The sequence below is a fragment of the Heliangelus exortis genome, chromosome 4 (genome assembly GCF_036169615.1).
Source record: "Heliangelus exortis chromosome 4, bHelExo1.hap1, whole genome shotgun sequence".
Lineage (NCBI taxonomy): Eukaryota > Metazoa > Chordata > Aves > Apodiformes > Trochilidae > Heliangelus > Heliangelus exortis.
The window spans coordinates 16,387,326-16,406,702 of record NC_092425.1 but is presented as its reverse complement, the minus strand read 5'-3'; the positions used below and the strand labels follow the sequence as shown (position 1 = coordinate 16,406,702).

The window sequence follows — 19,377 nt, the reverse complement described above, 5'->3', positions numbered from 1 at the left end:
TCCCAGCATTTTCACTCTCTTGCCTCCAACCTTACTTGGAAGATCTGCATTTCACCAAGTATACCAGAATTCTCAGATCCCTGCACTGTTCTTTCAAATCACTTTATACCTAGACCCCACTCTTCCTTTTGGCACTCAGAAGCAAGGACCACGGCATACCTGAAGTGCTGAAGTCCAAAGCCATGAGTAGAAAATGACACTGTAGCTCTGGACCTTTCTAAGGTGTATCAGTTACGTGTGTTGCAACAGCATGTGACACCCAGAGAGGAGGGATCACATCTCAACGCTTTTTCTTGCACTGCTCCTGTTTATCTGTGAGATAAAAATTACTTTCAGATGCCCCACTTCAAATTTTTACCTAATCCTGCTTCCTTTTATCAGTAGAAGCTTCGGTGAAGCATAATAAAGTGGATTAGAGCACAATTTGGTTGGAAAAGGAGAATATTTTCGCTGTGCTTCAACCACAGCCATTAGTCCCATGCGGCTCCATCAGGGAGAGCCCCCGTGGGCAGTGGGCACACCAAGGGCCCGAGCTGCTGTCCACGGAGCTCAGAGCAGAAGGAAAACCATACCCCGGTTACTCAGTGATCACCACCCTAGTGAGGTCTGCAAGAAAACACCGGGTTACCTCTGCTCCGCAGTGCTGCCTCTTTTAACGATTTATAGACAAGTAATTTTCTTAAAACTGACCTATTTACTAAACATTACACTGGCCTACCCACCCAGATGACAGGAAAATGACGTTTCCCACTCTCCTCTCTTTTCCTCCACCATCAACATTCGCAGCCCCACGCTGCCCCCGGCACTGCCCCTCTCTCCGCACCCATCCGGCTCCAGCCTTCATTTGAAGGGCATTACAGAGAAGGAACCGAAGCGGGAGCCGTGCGTCTTACGACTCTTGGACGGATCAGCGCCAGATCGGCGTCCAAATCCGATCAACGAAACGCAGCCGAGCTGCCCTAAAGACCACGCTGCCTGCAGCTCCCGCCCTGGCTACCCTGCCCACTGACCACGTCCCCAGCCGCTCAAGGAGCCGCCCGGCGCTCAGGGCTCGGCCCGGAGCGCGTCTGCGCGGCTCCGCACACGCCCAGCAGCCGGGCAGCAGCCGCAGCTTCCGCTCCTCTCCGCGCCGCTCTGCCGGTAGGTGCGTGAGGCCCGTACGGCCGCCAGCGGGGTGCCCGCAGCCAGCGGTGGTTGGGTGGCATCGCTCGGGCTGGCTCTGGGGACAGCGTCCCCGCGGCGCGGCCCCTGAGGGAAGGGGGCAGCGATACGGGATGTCGGGAGCCGCTCGGGGAAGGGGCAGAAGCTCTGCTTCAGACATCCCCGGAAATGGCCGGAGGCGGCCACTGGGTGAACAGCGGAAGCGATGACTGAAATACTGCAGCAAGGATCTGTCTATAGGCAGCGCCGCTACGGCAGGGTCTCGGTGTGCCTCTGTTGGGGGAAACACGCTTGAGGAGAAGAACGTTATTTTTAGAAAGTGTGAGGGTTAATTTAAGCAGTACTGTTCAATAGATCATTTTTAATGACTGCCAGCACATGCGTGTTCCCGTGTTTGCTGTGTTTTGTCCACTGTCTGTGGATTCAGTAGAAATGCACTAGGAAGAAGTGGTCAAAATAACAGGGTCTGTTTGCCTGTCTGTTCCTGTGCTCTCCTTTCCTGTTGAGGGAGCAGCTTTCCTGGGAGAACAGGCCTTAAAGCTCCATGCAGGACTGCAGTTCACTACCCTCTGAATCTCTATGGGCACTCTATGGGCACAAAAGGGGAAAACACTCATCTGGAGCATTTTGAAAGATATCTTAATTATCCTTTACGAAAAAATCCATCTCTATCTTGAGAAGTGTTATGACTTGTAATGGTGGCTTGCAATGGTTAAAGCATTTTAAATGCAGTACTTACTACAGTAAAATAAAGCTGGATTATCTTTTTAAAAGAGCTGATGTGTGTTTTAAGATCTGACAGATCTTCAGATTTGTCATCAGCCTTTAAAACTCCCCAGGTGGCCATAAAGTGAGGGGAAAAGGTTATTTCCTGCTCACCATGGACCAAGATATTCCCCACATCAAAGCTGTAGGACTATTCTTGTTTATCAGACCAGCAATATCTGGCCTGATCATTGGGAGGCTGTGACAGAACCTGTGACTACGAAATAGAAACCTTTTCCCTGGATTCAGAAAGAAATACAAACTCCAACACTGATTTTAACATTAATAAACTTACATTTCATTTGCCTATTCATGGAGATGACTAATTGGACACATAAATTGTGGGAGATGCAGATACCAAAAGCACAGGAGTTTCTGTTCGCTTTTCCAGCTTCATGTCTAACTAACTGCTCTTTCCCCATAGACATGAATTACTCTAGATTCATCACCACTGTGAGTGCAGCAAGAAAAGCATCTCCAATAAGACTTCTGAGTAAGTGTACACCTCTTCTTTCCAGGGTCTCTAGAAGGGTATCATTCTATATTCTGGATTTTACTGGGGTATTATGGTTAAACACTTGAAAATGCTTAAAAGAAAAGGATGCTGTAAACTGACAAGCAAGGCCCGTTAACTGCTTTGACTTCTGTCAAGCTGACATGTCAAGCAGGTATAAAGAAGAATAAAGTTAATAGCCTCAAACCATTTTAGAAACCCATCTAGAAGAAATAGTATTGTCGCTTCAGCTTGTTTCTGAAAAATTGTCTATTGCTTCTGAGGCAGAGCTTTTGGCACGGTTTGTTGTTAACTTTACGCCAATTGTTCAGAAACAAGAAACTGCTAATGATTTGAAATTCAGTCACAGCATAATGCTGTTTTCCACCTAGATTATCTCAATCTGTTAACGTCTATAAATTCCTCATCACCTCTATCCCCTCAGTGTTATTACACTTTTCTGTATTAACTCTGTTCTTAGGCTACCGTGTTACACAGTCTTCTGTGTGACAGATAGGAAACAGTCTACTTGTTTACTCAATTGAAACCTACAGGGACATGACAGAATCAGAGCATGAGACATAGATCACTAGTTAAGTCTTCAGGGGTCAATTTCCTCTCTTAATAAGGGTCTGCCATTTGCTGTTCTGCTTAAAATGCTTCATACAGGTACAGCTAAGTCAACTAAAACACTCTAGTCAGTCTCTATACTTTTTCAAGTGATACATTGATGTGCATCATAACACAAATATTAGATAGCACAGCTTGTGCAGAAAGACAGGTTGAGGCTGCAGCTTTGATGACAAAGTGAGTATCTCTTCACCAGACCAAAAGTCACAGATCTGACCCATATTGCTGAACTGATAAAAATTAACTCCCCATGCTCAAGTTTGCTAATAAATAGTGGACAATAAACTTGATAACAGGAGCCTTTAAGCCAGATCTGGTATCATCTGTTCTCCCATATCTGATGTAAAAGTGTCAAGCCAGAATGAATGCTATATTGTGAGTTCCTAGATTTAATGCAATCAAGTGCCCTTGCTGGATTAAGGTCCACTCTGTGCTGCATAGACTGGATCCGAGTGCTCGTGAAACTGACATTGAAACAAGTTAACATTTTATTCCTCCTAAAATTATTTGCACAATGTTTATGCCACTAAAGCTGGGTTTTTCCCGCTCCCTTATGAAGAAGCTATAATCACAGATTTAACTCAGTGATACATAGATTATTAACTACCAGTGTCCTTGCACCAATGCCACATCTGCTCAAGTGAGACTGAACAAAAACAAAGCAAATCATTCCAAGCTGGTCTAGACAGAAGGTCATTAAGATTTTAAGTTCTTGAAACTTAAAAAGACATCAGTCACATAAAAAGTTTTTATAATAGTAAAGCAGATAAATTATAAATAGCTGTTTTATTTTAAAACAACTCTTTTTATTTCAGTCTGTGTTCCATTCCCTCTCCCCTCCCTCCCACACCAAGTAGAAAGGTGAGTGTAAAGCTAATAATCCTTCTCAGTTCCCGAGTCTGTTAAAATATGAAGTGAAAAACGGGACAGACTTCTCTGGACAACTATTATATACTGACTAAAGGGTATGATCAGTGTTGCAGTGGTAAAATTGTAACCAAAGTTTTTCCCCTTTCCTCTAGCTGAATTGATGCAGATTTCTCCTCCATCTCTCATCTCTCTGGCTGGAGGGGCACCAAACCCTAACGTTTTTCCATTTAAGAGGGCTACTGTTGCCATTGGAGATGGAACTGCTGTTGAAATTGGGGAAGATCTGATGAAGAGAGCTCTCCAGTACTCAGCCTCAGCAGGGTATCTGTCAGGGCTGTGTGCAATTCAAGAGACCAAAATTAAAGGATCTTATTTTTGCATTGTATCACCTGTGTTTTTAAAACCTGTTTGCAAAACCTGTTTCACAAAAACAACAGGCTTAACTTCTTTCAGCTTGTCTCACTACTTGCATTTCAGTTTAAGTGGAAAGTTTTTAATAGACTACTAATAAAAACCCCAAACAGGTAGCACTAGTAATTCTCAATCCAATGCATTGCCTGGCTGTTAGTATTTGAACATAGAGACTCCCAGATCACTATGAGGAATCATTTCCTGTTTGCAGTAAGATGTTCATGAAAAGCTACTGTGTTGCAATACATTGCTTACACATTCTGGAGTATTTAGGTTTGCTCTCATTTGATACTGTATATTAAAGTCAGTATGGACTACTTGTGGTAGTTGAATAGATATAGTACTGTCATTTTTAGTACAAGAATTACGTACCAAGTTACGTTAGCATTCATGTAAACTCCACTGCAAACAGCACTGACTCAGGCTTGTGACAGGTTTGCAAAAGTATTTAGGCACCTAAAGAGACACAAAGGGCATTAATCAGTGAAAAGTTAAGACTTTTCTTAGTATTTTAAATACCCCAGCTATTTATGAACATCCTACAAGATATTAAGACATATTTTTTGAAAAATCTGTTTCAGAAATCCTTATTATTTGCAGCCTATTACTAGCTTTGTCACACTGCCACATTTGAATATGGAAATATCACTCCTAGGAGTGGAAACTGTTCAGCCTCCATGGATATTTCCATGGAGGGTAAGGGTATTCCATTCTTGGGAAATAATTTCTGCCCAGATTTCAGTATGGTAATTTGGTGTATGGATCACAGATGTCCATCTCTTCTGCAGTTCTTTAAGAAACATTTATCTCTTTTGTCATTCGATATAGTAGTCATAAAATCAGCATTTAAGTGAATCTGTGTGACAGTTGAAATCTGACTCAGGGCAGTGTGCTAGATTTGGCAGTGATTTAGAGGAGCAGCCTAGCTTCAACCTTTGTGTTAGATACACCTTATTTTATTCATGTTTCAGGATTCCAGAGCTGTTGTCTTGGCTGAAGGATTTCCAGCAGAAAATCCATAATCCCCCTACAGCCAACTACAGACCTGAGCAAGCACAAATGGAAGTGTGTGTCACAACTGGCAGCCAGGAAGGCTTGAGTAAAGTAAGGCCAAAAGCTTCATATCTTAAAAGCATTTCTTTCAGAGAGGTGTCTATTCTTCTGTTGTATTTTGTATTCAGTGCCACTATATGCAAGGTAGTTTGTTAAACACGTCTCATGGCATTACCAACACAAGATGGCAGAACAAATAGAACTGTTGCAGCAGTCTGATTTGTCACAACTGTATGAATGTTCAAGTAGACCAAAAAGCCTGCCAGAAAATACACTATCGGGTAACACTGCATGTTACTGAAGTAGTGCAGTAATAAGTGCATAGGTGCATCATTGGCTTTACCATAACTCAATTCTAATAATGTTAGATTTCCTTAAATAATTACCCTTTCTGGTCCATTCTTACTACTGTTTAGCTGATCCTTTCTAATTGAAGCACTGTTTCTTCTGTATAATAGAGAGCTGTCTTTCCATATTCTATAGCTGATTGCCTAGCTTCATTTGGCTCTAAAGAAGGTTTTTTTCATATGTTCATAGTTTTTTTCAGACAATATAAGAAAATGGTTTGGAGATTAAAAACATCTAATCAAGAATTTTAATCCCACTAAAAGTCAGAAGGATGAAGCTTGTGTACAAGAATGGAACAATCTTTCTAAAATACTCTTCTGTTTCACAGGTATTTGAAATGCTCATTAATCCTGGAGACAGCATCCTTTTGGATGCACCTACATACTCTGGGACACTAGCAGCTGTAAGTATTGGTTAGCTACCAAATGTTGAGTGTTAACTTTGAAGTAAAGAGCACTTTAGCACCTGATCTGCAGGCTGTTTTTTAAAATACACCAAGTCTATATCTAAGAACCATTTTTTTTAGTGTTAGTCCAGTCAAGATCATAAATATTAATTCATAACTTTCTATTGAAAGCTCTGTAAAAGCTATTCCCAGGACAGAAATTCTTCTTCCAAATATTAGTGCATTCAAGAGCAAAGGTCACATTTAGGATTGGAAAGCAAGCCATCACAACCTAGTCAGGGTGAAGCAGTTACAACGAGTAGGTATAAAACCAGCACAATAACCTCAAGTATTTCATAGTCTGATTATACCATAACTATAAATAGCATAACATTGGAATGTCCAGAAACATCCATAATCAATTATGGAGGTGTGAATTACTACTATATAAACTATAGAACTATATAAAAATTACATAGTTTACTTCTGAAAAAAATTTAGTCAATATTCCAGTGAAGTCAGCTCAAAATGCTGAAGTGCTGTATATAAGAATGGTTAGGATAGATTCACACACCACAGCTTCAGTCTAGTCTCTCCTTTCATCAAAAGAAATTTTGTTATTGTTTCCTGTGCTAAGTTTCATTGTATCTTGTCTAATCAACCATACTTTGTTAGGAATATCTTTTGACAATGCAGCAACTTGCATTTTTATTTTAAAATGTAGAATGCTACACAGTACAAATTTATATTCCACAGAGGGGAGACAGTATGTTGGTATTTTACCTATACGTTTTCATAGTTCTGTGAATGTATCATTGCAGTAGCATCATTTCTTCCTCTTGTATTTCTGACCATATCTGTTGAGAAGACATTTTTTGTCCTTTCTCAGTGGAGAGTAGCTTACGGTTCTGGCACTTCCACTGAAGTAGTGTGTGCTCAGAACTTACTATTTGCAGTGAGAGCATAAGGAGTTCTGAGAAAACATACCTCAAATTCACACAATCATAAAGAAGTAGGAAATACTGTGTACCAATGAAATTTTACAATGCTAATGACAAAAAGATAACCTCTAGATTATGGGATTGTGACAGTCTGTTCCTCCTATCAACAGCTGAAACCTTTGGGTTGTAACATAATTAATGTTCCTAGTGACCAACATGGCATTATTCCAAAAGATCTGAAAAAAATTCTATCTAGATGGAGCGCAGAAGATGTAAAAAATCGTAGCAACCACCTCCCCAAATTCCTCTACACTATTCCAAATGGCTGCAACCCAACAGGAAACTCTCTGACCACAGAGCGCAAGAAGGAAATTTACCAGGTATGTAGCTGGGGCCTTGTGAACCATGTATGTGAAAATAGGTAAATTTCAGTCCTAGATGAGAACACCTTGTGTGAGGCACTGGAGCCCATTATTGGATCAAGAGACATTTCCTCCTATAGCTTCTTTTGAGCTGAAGTTTTTTCATTGCAACTCTTCAGAGGTGGACAATGCATTAGGTAAATTTTTGCAATAGTAGCCCATTGCTGGCTGGTATCTTTGCCATGGGCTTTAAACTGGATTTGGTGCAAGTTTTCTGCACAGTTTGAAGACTACATGAAACAGATCTTCAGATATATACATGTACTTGTACTGCGGATACCATATGTACTCTTCTAGTCGCTTGATGTCTAAGTTCTATATTTGGAAGCTTCTCTCAATGGCAGTAAATGAGCTAGGATCATAATGTGATCTTGATAATAGGCCTAGGGTATAGGAAGGCTTGAATTTACAGTATCTTTACGTTTTAGTGAGTCATTATTTTTTATTGATTTCTTTAGCTTGCAAGAAAATATGATTTCCTCATAATAGAAGATGATCCTTACTACTTTCTTCAGTTTGAAAAGGTAACTTTCTTAAGGAGTCTTTCTTACTCCTTAATAACACCTTCTTCTTTGGTGCAAGCAAGAACTGAATTTTGAGCCATGGTTCTTCCTGGCTTCTCTGTCTTCATGTCCCACCAAGGTGGTTGCAGGCCACAGTTCAGCACTACTTTCAGTTGTTGTGCCTTTTGTGGTATTTTATTCCATCATTCCTGTCAATCAGCCATTTGAATTCCTTAAGGCTTATACAGGACAGAATTTCCTTCAGTAATCAAAAAATGGGTAAGACTTTGCCTTGAGAGCAAAACAAGTATGCCACTGAAGCAGCATTTGAAAATAGTAGCCTCTTGTGTTCCTTTCAGCCCAGTTTCTTCTTTATGCAATAGAAGGCTGCCTACTCCCAATCTATTATGTTGCAGTTTTACTCTTGCATTTTGGAGAACCTGAGAGTTCTCAGAGATACCACTCAGAGGTACTAGATAGGAAGCTTCCTTCCTTCATGGAAGTTTTCTTCAAATGGATAACAGTTAAGTGCTGGCATTCTGCAGAAGTACCTAACTTCAGGAATAAAAGGTGGTCTTATAAAGCAGTTAGAAGCTAAAATACAGCATTTTCTATTTTGAAATTTGTTTTTATGGGAGGAAACAATAAAACTACTTCCTCATTGAATAAGATTATTTAGCTGTGTACAGAGAGTGTAAGATGAGGTGTAAAAGTAGAATTCTTGATACGGAAAATGTGCTGAACACAGGTCATAAAAATTTGTCATTATCTTCTAAGGTCCTTTTTTAAGATGAAGCTGAAAGCTACAAGGCCCCATCTTAGAAATCACAGTATCTATTTACTCCATAAAAAATCTTGGCAGAGAAATCATTATTTCTCTCTCCTACTCATGGCAACCAACCAAAACTTGAACACTTGTTTGCTGATAGTGGGCTAAGCATCAAAAAAATAACAAGGCTGATTTCTTGGTGACTTTCGTAGAATATTGTAATCACATCTCAGACAGCTAGCCTAAGCAATTAGTTGTCAGCAAGATACTGCTTTTTTTTTTTTCTTGGAATGCAGATCTTGGATTACAGAGTCCTCAGTGGACTCAATGATCTTGAAGGTCTTTTCCTACCTTAATGATTATATGATTCTATGATCTGCAATATTTATTATCAAAACATTTAAGAATTATGTCTTCATAGTGAATAAAAGAATTCCATCATAACCCGTGCTAGCATCTTGAATTTATTTTTTTTTTCTTCTAAGCCATGGGCTCCAAGTTTTCTCTCAATGGATGTGGATGGCAGAGTTATCAGGACTGACTCTTTCTCTAAAATTCTTTCATCTGGGTAAGGCCAGCTTCAGACTGCTCAACATTGCCTGTTCATTTAAGTCACAAGACTAATATTTCATCCAAAATGATAAGACATGTCAATGTTTTTTCTAATACCTATCTGTCTGTGGAATGTACTTCTGGATCCACAGCTTTTCTCAGCCTCCTCAGTTTTCTTGGCAGTCATTTAACTCAAGACTCTCTCTCTCTCTCTTCTGATACTGATAGTATCACTATCCTCAGGCAGCCCATTCTTCTAGATACCTTTTAGGCAGACATACACATGCTAGATTCCAGCACTGTTTCTGGAACTCTGGAGAGCTTTTCTCTCTTTTTTTCCATTTCTCCTTCTGTTTCTTATCTGAAGTTTCAGGGAAACTGGGGTTTCCCTGAACATGTAACACAGAAAAAAATAACATCATCCTCCACAAACTATTCATACAGCTATACTAAACTCTCATTTTCTAGCCTAACAGTTCTTTCAGGATGTTTTCACCTGCCTGATAAACAAAGGTGGCTGTTTTCCATTTCACACAAGTAAAAATAGATTTTTAACTAGTTTTTGTTTATTACCCTAATATATAAGGAAAGTAGTATGAATTCTGCACTGGCCACTAGTGGATTATAACCCCAACCCTGCGAAAATGAGGAGATATCATGATGCTAAGTGTGACTGCACTTTCAGAAGTGACACTGCAAAAAGGAAGGATGCAGCTTTATCTTTGTCAAAGTGCTTAATGGTTCTATTTTTCTTCAAAGAAAAACTTCAGCCAGTCTGTAAAGATGGGTCATAAGAATAGATGCATAAATAAAAAAAAAAAAAAATCTAGTTTATCAGTCTGAATTCAATTTATTCTGCAGCACTGAAAAGGAGTGAAAGAGTAAAGCTCTTTGCCATTTTCCATCTAGTTTTCATAAAGCCTTAGCATTCATTATTTTTCATTATCTGAAAACTTATCCTTCCTCCCCTTTGATTCACGTAATCTTTATGGTTGTAGAGGAAACCATGCAAATGCAGGTTATGTCCTGAAGTCTCAGAACTAAGAAACTACTATAAGCATTAAAAACCCTTAAATGTTTCTGTTTCGTGACTTTGATACTCAGCTCTTTATAAGCCTGGGCCTTAAGGCTGTTTTAAGGTCTAGATAAACTTAAATGCATAAAACAGCCTTACCATGAAATGGTTATGTATTTTTCCAGTTATAAGTTAAACCATAGCTCACAAAAAGTAACATGTGAAGACATTCCATTCCTGTAGTACTGAAGTAACTCTTTTGGTTTTTTTCTTAGGTTAAGAATAGGTTTTCTGACAGGTCCCAAGCCTCTTATCGACAGAGTTATTCTACACATTCAGGTTTCAACAATGCACACCAGTACTTTCACACAGGCAAGTACCAAACTGCCAATTTAATTGTATTTAGAAAATATTCTAAGTCATAAGAAACCTCAAATGAACAGCTTTTTACTTTTGCAGTTTTGTTTATAATAAGCACATACATTGTCAATTCTACCAAAGGAAGAGAGACCACCATAGAAATTATAACCAGAGCTAAATGCATGGAAATAACAGCTAACGTGCCCTTAGCCCTTGAGGTTCAAGAACCAAGCTTATATTGAAAGCACCTAGGTTTGGGGTTTTTTTTCCCCACTCTGCTGTGTAATTAGAACAATACTAGCAGCCTACAAAGACCTAACAGACTGCCAGCTGTAGCCCCTATGTAGTTAGCAATAAAGGACATATTGAGCACACCTCAATGCACAGCAGCTCCATCAGAGACAGTACTAGAGAGGCTGATATGGACAGGAAGGTAAAGCACTGTAACATTGCCTTTTTCTCCTCAATTTCCATATTTAGTTCTTCATCTATTCCTCTCACCCCAACTTCCAAACACTGCCATGATCCCTGGAGAGAGCAGTAGCACAGACTTCAATTGCCACCTCTGTTTATAAAAGGCTCCAAGAGACTCCACATGCAATTTCTTCCACGTGTAGAATTTTTAATAATGCTTTAATAAGGCAATGTAATTTTTTATGATGGCAGAACCTCTAAAATATGACACTGATTATGTGTTTTATTTCTTTAGATCATGGTATCACAGCTGCTTCAGCAATGGGGAGAAAAGGGTTTCTTGGAGCATATAGACAGGTAGGGTCATGTCACATGCCGTCTGTCACTCAGACCCATCATCTGTCACTCTGGTTCTTACTCCCTACATGAAACACAGTTTGCAGTAAATAGGTCAGAGGCAATGTATCCTTATTAGGCCAAATGGATAAGCCAGGTCAGCAAGACTTGACAGTCTTCATACAGGAGTCCAGAAGAAGCTCAGTGTGACACTGCAGACAAGTAAGTAAGGGCTTTCAAACTACACTACCAACCAACAATCTGCCAGTCCACCACAGCTCAGTTTTCAGCTGTTAGAAAAATACAGTCTAATTACATCTCTCACTTATCACCTCCTTCTTCCCAAAATCAAAGTAAAATTACAACAGAAGGCAAAAAACTTGCAATAAAAAAAAAACTTGCAATACAATTTGTGATGTGCTAAAAACTGAGATTTCCCATTTCATGCAGAATGTAGCAATATGTGTAGGCTGATTTCCAAAACTATATAAGCCTCTGGGGGTGTTAGTGTTTGTCTAAGAGGTATAATAAAACATATTCAGATATCAAAGATATGGATTCAAAGAGTATGAAAGAAAAGTTCTAAATGTAAAATGATACCAATGACTAAGTATGGTTTCCCTATAGAGAAGGGGATTTTTCATTTTGCATCTGTCATTTGCATCTGATTTACAAACCCTATCAGGAATTTATCTTGTGTCTCCCATTGCAGAACTCAAAGCTGTCTTCATGTCAACAAAAGTGACTGCACAAGACATGTCCATGTTGAAACTTGGCTCAAGGTCATTTTCCCCAGTAGGAGACTGAAGTATTTGAAAGCTTTACTTAAAGTGTGACAGAGGTCAAAAGCTTAGAAAAGGGGAAGCCATCAAATAGTTACAACAGTTTTATCATAATTATTTAACTTCTGCCATGTGAAATATCATTTACATGTGTGCCTGTTACAAAAATTCAACCCAAATGCACAAATACTGAGTCTGTGTTTTTGAGTATGTGTAAGTCCTTCAGTTTCTTCTGCCACACAGGCAATTCCCCTGCGTGGTTGATCAGTGCTTTGTTGGAGATATGCTGAGGCATTCAAGATTTCTCTGATACATATACAAAGTTTCATACACACAGTATACTATATATGGTACCCATCCAGGATATGTTCATATTTCCATTAAATGTGCACTTAGGTTGTTCAGGTAGAAAAGCTCTGTTTCTGCCCTTGAAAACAAATGGACTCAGAATCACTATGGGATCATGGCTTTGAACTGATAATTTACTTTCAGAGTGGTAGAGTTCTACAGGACCCAGCGGGATGCAATGCTCATTGCTGCTGACAAGTGGCTAAAAGGTCAGTGAGTGCAACTTTTTTTTATTAGGTATTAATTATCTTTGTGTTCAAGAAAAATCACTAAAGTTCATCTCTTTACTGAAGTGACAGATAAGCACTCTAAGCAAATGAATGACATTAAATAGGCTTAGGACAAATTACCTATTGCTGCTGTTTTCATGCTTTTCTGATGGGACAAGGAGATAGGGATGAGAAAAGAGCTCACCCCATTACTGTGTAAAGGAGTTTTACAACAAGGATATATTTCACTCCACTATGTTCTAATACTTTTTAAATTTAAAATCTCCATCTTTATGATCTCTGCCTGAAATAGCTAGGTTTAGTGGCCTTAATTTAAAAGACAATACAATTAATGTAACAGTAGTGATAATTTTTTTTTTAGTCAGAAATCAATTTCAAGTGTCCTCTTTTGTGGTTAATCACTGAATGTAGAAAGAATTTGATCAACAAAAATGCAATTACAGGTAGTCACTCCTTTTTCTCAGTGTAAGTTGAATCAGCAGTAACTGCTTAAGAACTGCCCACTTACCTTAGATGATACTACCATGGAACATGGGTATTTGGACACCACACAATCACTAATGCACTTACTCTTTTAAATATGTATTTCTTTTTCTACATGGCTGAGAACAGCCATGGGTTGTTGACCTAGTTAGGCCCTCTCGGCCTCAACTGCCCAAGTATCAGAGTATTGATACTGATATGATACTAAGAGAAACTGCATCAGAAAAAATATTTTAGATTTTTAACTTGATCTGAAAGTAATCAACAAATTTAGTTTGCTCATGTTTGGGGTTTCTGTAATTCAGAGCAATCACATTCACAAAATCTATTGAGGACACCAACACAAATGCAGTAAGCCCACACAGATTTCATCTGGAGTACTTGAAATTTGGCAAGTGGCTCTGTGGCCTTCATTCCTTTTGAGTTCACTGGAGCAACAAACCTACGACATCACTGAATCTATAATGGAGAAGGTGGAGCAGAAGTTTCTTTCTTGATTCCCTTTTCTCTCTCTCTAGACTTGGCAGAATGGTACCCTCCTGCTGCTGGCATGTTCTTGTGGATCAAAATTAAAGGTGTTTCTGATACACAGCAGCTGATCATGGAAAAAGCTCTGCAGAAAGAAGTATGGCCTATGGTTTAATGGCTTATGATGTTAAAATTAAATGAGGAAAGGATAAAATAAATTTACTATATCTATCTGCACATATGCACACACATAAAAAAGTAGGGGTACATGCAGTGTACCACCACTGAGTCCACAGGTCAGGCATTACCACATTGTGACTAATAATAAAGCATTTTTATATATGTATTCAGATGTTAGTATTTAATCAGCTTACTTAAATTTAACCATCATAATTTATAGTACAATATGTCATGTACAACATATATTTATATTATTGTTTGTACCTATACGAGGGATGGCTGTCCACTAAATCTTTTTAATAAGAGAAATTAAGTGGGATTTTAGTTCTATAATTTGCAAGACCCAGCACTGTATATTGAGTAAACTACATCCCACCCAGCATTGTGCTGATAAGCCAGACCTGGTAACCCACCACCCTAGTTAACCAAAACATAAGAGTCCTTTGATTTTGTTAGGGAAAGTCTGATTCCAGCTTGCATATTTGTTTTGCTTCTCACTTCAAAGAGAAGAAATATATTATGCCATGGCCCAATACCAGTTTCAGCCATGGGCCTTCTCAAATCTCACTTAACATAGTGTTTTAGAACTACAGGGGCAATCATAACTAGGTGACTAATAAATTTCTCTTAGGTGCTACTTGTTCCTGGGGGAGCATTCAATATTGACAGTTCTGAGCCTAGTTCTTATGTCAGAGCCTCCTTCTCTTTGTCTTCTCCAGCCCAGATGGATCTGGTGAGTTTTGGGTTTTTTTCTTTTACATTCTTATAAAGACAGTTTCTCACATAATAGTGCTCCCTTGGCCTTACATATTTCTCCTTTTATGTTTTCTTGAATGTTAGTGTGGCTTTATGAATACTTAGGTGATGAAGCAGTACTTTTGAAGCAGTATTCACTGTTCTTAGGCAAGATACTCCTATCCTAATGACCTGAAAGATACCAAATTTTTAGGACCACTTAAAATTTTTCTGTGCATTTCATACATGTGAAGTCTCACACTTGTCCCCCCAGACTTTATTTATCAAGGCTTTATGGAATCTAGCATGAGTTTTGATATTTGCTTTAGCATTAGCAAGCCTCACATATCTTTTATTTTCTAGGCTTTCCATTCCCGACACTGAATTACCTATTTATGTCTGTGTGTTGTCAGTTCTTTATAAGAAACAATGTTTTTCATTTTTACAACTGACATGTATGCTGTAGTTCATCTCTGAGGAACTAATCTTCTATGTATTTTAGGAACATTTTGGATGTTCTTTTTCAGTATCCGTAAAAATTAGTGAGAAGATAGGAGACATTTATTTGTGCAGGTTTAATACTCTTTTGACTTAAGTGCTTGAAACAGTTCAGGGTATGTAGTTGTATAGTTGAAAGTTTGTTACTGCTAACCACTTTTATTGCCTTTCTATTTCTTTTTCTGTGTATTTATTCTATTTACTCCTTCTTTGCGAAAATAATTCAAAACCACAGTGTTGACAGTCAAATTATATCTTTAATATACTTCCCTACTGATCTGTTCTTCCTTTTTCTTCACCTTTGGAGCCTCTAGGCTCTTAGACTAAATTAAAAGACATACTCTCCAATGATCACTAGTCATGTTGAAGTATGACTGTTTAGGTGTGTCTTAACTCTCAATAACCTTTTAACATCAATGTATGGGTTTTTTTGTTGTTGTTATTGCAGAAAACTCTGCATTTTATATTCTATCAGAGAAGTGAAAGCTTTGTCTAGTCAAAACCCATGTATGATGTTAAAAGAGAATACTAGCAGAATTTTGCAGTATAAAATACTGAGTTTGTGCATGTGTTGCCTATTGAAGTAATGCTGCAATATAAGCATGAACCATGTTTGTGTCATTGCAGGCCTTCAAGAGACTGGCTGACCTTATAAAAGAAGCTTTGTGAAAACACTCAATAGAGCTTTTGCAGCAATCAAAATCATACCCAGAAAATATTTATTAGCATTTGGATTCCATCAGAACACTAAAAGCAAGAGTTTCCTTAGATCATTTCACCTAAAAAAGCACAAACCAAAAAAAGAGTGAAAAACAATTTGCCAAATTCTTTTTGGTAGGGCCATGCATTACTAAATTTATTCCAAATTCAGAAACATTTAAAATCACCAAAAAAAAATGTTCTCTTCCCTGTCAAATTCATAATTATGTTAGACTTAAACTCATTTTTGTTCTGGACTTTTTTTTTCCATTTGTGCTGTGAAAAGGGAAAAAAAACAGTTCTGAAGTTGCATCTGAAGTGATCTTAGCCACTATTACTTGATCTTGACTGATGCATTCCTCCGACACCTTATGTTGGAATTGATTTTCTGTCACTTGCCTTCTTGTCCTAGTGTATGGCATGTGGTTTTGAAGATCTGAGGATCAGTATTTAACTATAGTAAAGTTTTGTCACACCAAATTGATGTAAGAATGCTAAAAATCTGAAACTGATCCCATAAAATTAGGCTGCACTTTCAAATTCGCATGAGATTTGCATCGCATTCACTGATTTGTAAAAGGTGTTCTGATTATTGGCTTTCACTTCAGTTTGTGACTCTTTACCTGTGTTTACAAATCTTTGGTTTGCAAAGGCATGTGCTTGTGCAGAGGAACTGCTCTCTGCTCTTAACTAACCAATCAATCAGACATTTTTAAACAGAGAGCATAAGTAACTCAGTGGGATATAGTGGACAATACCCTGACACTTCCAGATCTATAAACCCAAAAAAATGAAAACATAGAGAAATGTTTTGATCTATAATCCCTTGGTATGTGCAAATGCATGGAATTTCAAAAATATGTTTTCAAAAGTCCAGACAATCCTTCAGCACTTGAGGTAATCCAACCAAATAAGTCAGGCACAACCTTGCTTAATTGGAAGTTTTCACAAGAGTCATGGTTTTAGCACTTAAAATTATTTTCATTCCCTCTTTTTCCCCTAGTTATAAAGGGCATGTGTCATAAACTAGCACAGGTGGAGTACTGTGTCCAGTTTTGGAGCCTCCAACACAAGAAGGACATGGAACTGCTGGAGCAAGTCCAGAGGAGGGCCATAAAGATGATCAGAGAGCTAGAGCACCTCTCCTACAAAATACAGGCTTAGAGAGCTAGGGTTGTCCAAGTCTGGAGAAGAGAAGGCTCCAGAGGGACCTTACAGTGGCTTTTCAGTACCTGAAGGGGGCCTACAAGAAAGCTGGAGACACTGCAATAGGTTTCCCAGGGAAACTGTGAACGCCCCCTCTCCCTGGAAGTGTTCTAGGCCAGGTTGCATGGAACTTGGAGCAACCTTGTCAAGTGGGAGGTCTCCCTGCCCATGGCAGAGGGGTTAGAACTAGAAGGTTTTTAACATTCCTTCCAACCCAAACCATCCCATGAGTCTATGCGTTTTCCAGCATCTCTCCTTCAGCAGAATCATTCTATTGGGTTCAGCATTACCTATCTCAAGCCTTTTAATTTAGTCACCCACACAAGTCAGCTCTGCACTGGAGCTTCTTGAGCAGCATATCCAAGCTCAATCATTTCCCCTTTTCCCAGATCAACTTTTAATCCAAGTCCACATTATTTTCAGAATACTTTTCTCCAATTTTAGACCAGTACATGATGCCTTTCTTCTCAGACCCCTTCAAAATACTTGGTGTGGTCCCACCTTGTTTGTCACTCCTGCCCTCTTGCTGCAAACATGGCCTGAGTCTGTTGTCCCACCCACTGCATCTACAACCCAGCCCACATCTCCAGGTTCCCCACTGATCCCAACAGCAGGGGTGGGACTGCCACAGAGGGCAGGCAGACAAGCTGGTGGTGTCCAATGGTTAGCTCCACCATGGATCAGGTTGTGTGGGGAGATCCCACCATCCTGTCGCTGCTTTTAGGGTGCTGACATTGTCTTTGAAGACAAACTATGAATTTGCTATCAGTAAGGCAATTTTTATCTTGAATTCAATTTAGAAAATAATTTTATACAACAGAATGATGTCTCTGCTTTATTAAAATAATGTGTTCTGACAGAGAAATAAATGTAAACATAATTTAAGACTGATTTTAGTTCTCAGGCAAGTGGTATTGTCATCATCAAATTGTCTTCTATATTCTCATTCAGCCAGACCGGAATTAAAAACACATAATAAAAATATCATTATTAAGCAACCTTCATATTGGTGTTGAATAATACACCTCCTAATTTTCTGAGGCCTAAATGTTAATTTAGTTGAATGCAAAATGCAATTCCTTGCTGCACATTAGATGCTTTTGCTATCAGCTAATTTAATTTAGATAGAGTTTCTTTTTTCCCTGAATGTTGTGAAGCATCTAAAATCAAATTAATATCCTAAACAATGCAAACTGAACAGTGGCAGTGAAATCTTATACGCACATACTGTTTCCCTGAACCTCTTAAAGCATTTTCTGGTATCCTTGGAGAGAGCATTTTCTGTTACTAAGTATTCCTGGAGGAAGCCCCTCAGAGGCAAAAGGAAAAGGCCAAACAAGAGTTAGATCAAAAGAAATCATGGGAAATCAAAGGTTTGCTTTATCCTGCCGTATTACCCATTCAGGGGAAAGTAGCCTCTCATACATTCATAGCTGGGTTGGAGTCATCTGATGCAAGCAACATAATCTATCCCTGGGGAAGAGAGGACACAAAGCCAGGAAAGGGCTGGGTGTGGTAACACCTGCTCTGATGCCACTGAGATAAGGGCAGCTGTGGAAGTGCTCACCGCCAGCTCTGGGTATGCTGGGTCTCCAGAGTTATTTCTCAGGGGTAATTACCTGCCTGTTCTCTTGTACCTGCAGTTTGGTTTCACTGTATTTTCAGGCTTTTGGCAGATGAAAAACACCTAGAAAACCAGGACAAATAGCTACAGTACACAACCCAAACAATCCTGCTGTACAAGGGACATTAATCTCAACCTATCCTATACACATACCAAGTTAGTGCGGTGCTGAGACAAAGCTCCAATGGCACAATCAGGTTAGGGCAGTACCCTCAGAAGCAGTAAAAGTAGCTCACCTCTCTGCTGGCTTGCTCAGGCGTGAGGTGAGCCTGTGCTTCAAGTTTCACCTTTTATTGGCCCCTTAGTCCTGCTCATGCGCAGTAGGGGCCCACCCTAATCAGGCACAGGTGGGCTTAACACAAGCTCATGCCCACTACCTGGCAATTAGTGCCACCTGGTTGCCTCATTTCACTACACAAAACCTCATCAGACCAACAGCTGCTTAGGTAACTTTTCCTAAACCAAGACATCGCAAGGAAAATGAGTCCATAAGACAGCTTTATAGGAGCAGCAAAGACATGGAGTGAGCATGCACAGTTCTCACAGCAAAATAAGGAGAGGGGATTTAATCAGTGGACACAGGGAAAGAAAAAACAGGAAAATGTTACACTCACCATAACATTACTCAGGACTTTGTGCAGGCCAAATATAGAAAGTGGACTGAAAAAGGGAGTAAGCACAATGTTTGGGAACACC

General features: G+C 39.2%; 1 protein-coding gene across 4 annotated transcripts; it reads left to right on the top strand.

Moving 5' to 3' along the window:
• The first annotated feature begins 922 nt into the window (after nucleotides 1-922).
• Nucleotides 923-18,055, top strand: AADAT (aminoadipate aminotransferase). 4 transcript variants are annotated; one of them, XM_071743177.1, is made up of 14 exons: nucleotides 923-1,140; nucleotides 2,351-2,419; nucleotides 4,072-4,240; nucleotides 5,302-5,434; nucleotides 6,060-6,134; nucleotides 7,228-7,437; nucleotides 7,938-8,003; nucleotides 9,237-9,319; nucleotides 10,594-10,690; nucleotides 11,388-11,449; nucleotides 12,703-12,767; nucleotides 13,790-13,896; nucleotides 14,551-14,652; nucleotides 15,780-18,055. In XM_071743177.1, exons 2-14 carry the CDS (start codon nucleotides 2,353-2,355, stop codon nucleotides 15,819-15,821), a joined length of 1,278 nt encoding a protein of 425 aa, XP_071599278.1. In that variant the 5' UTR covers nucleotides 923-1,140; nucleotides 2,351-2,352; the 3' UTR covers nucleotides 15,822-18,055. The 4 variants fall into 4 exon arrangements, with proteins under 4 accessions (XP_071599278.1, XP_071599279.1, XP_071599276.1 ...); XM_071743178.1 differs by having other exon boundaries at nucleotides 1,019-1,144; XM_071743175.1 differs by lacking the exons at nucleotides 9,237-9,319; nucleotides 10,594-10,690 and having other exon boundaries at nucleotides 1,024-1,140.
• The last annotated feature ends 1,322 nt before the right edge of the window (nucleotides 18,056-19,377 follow it).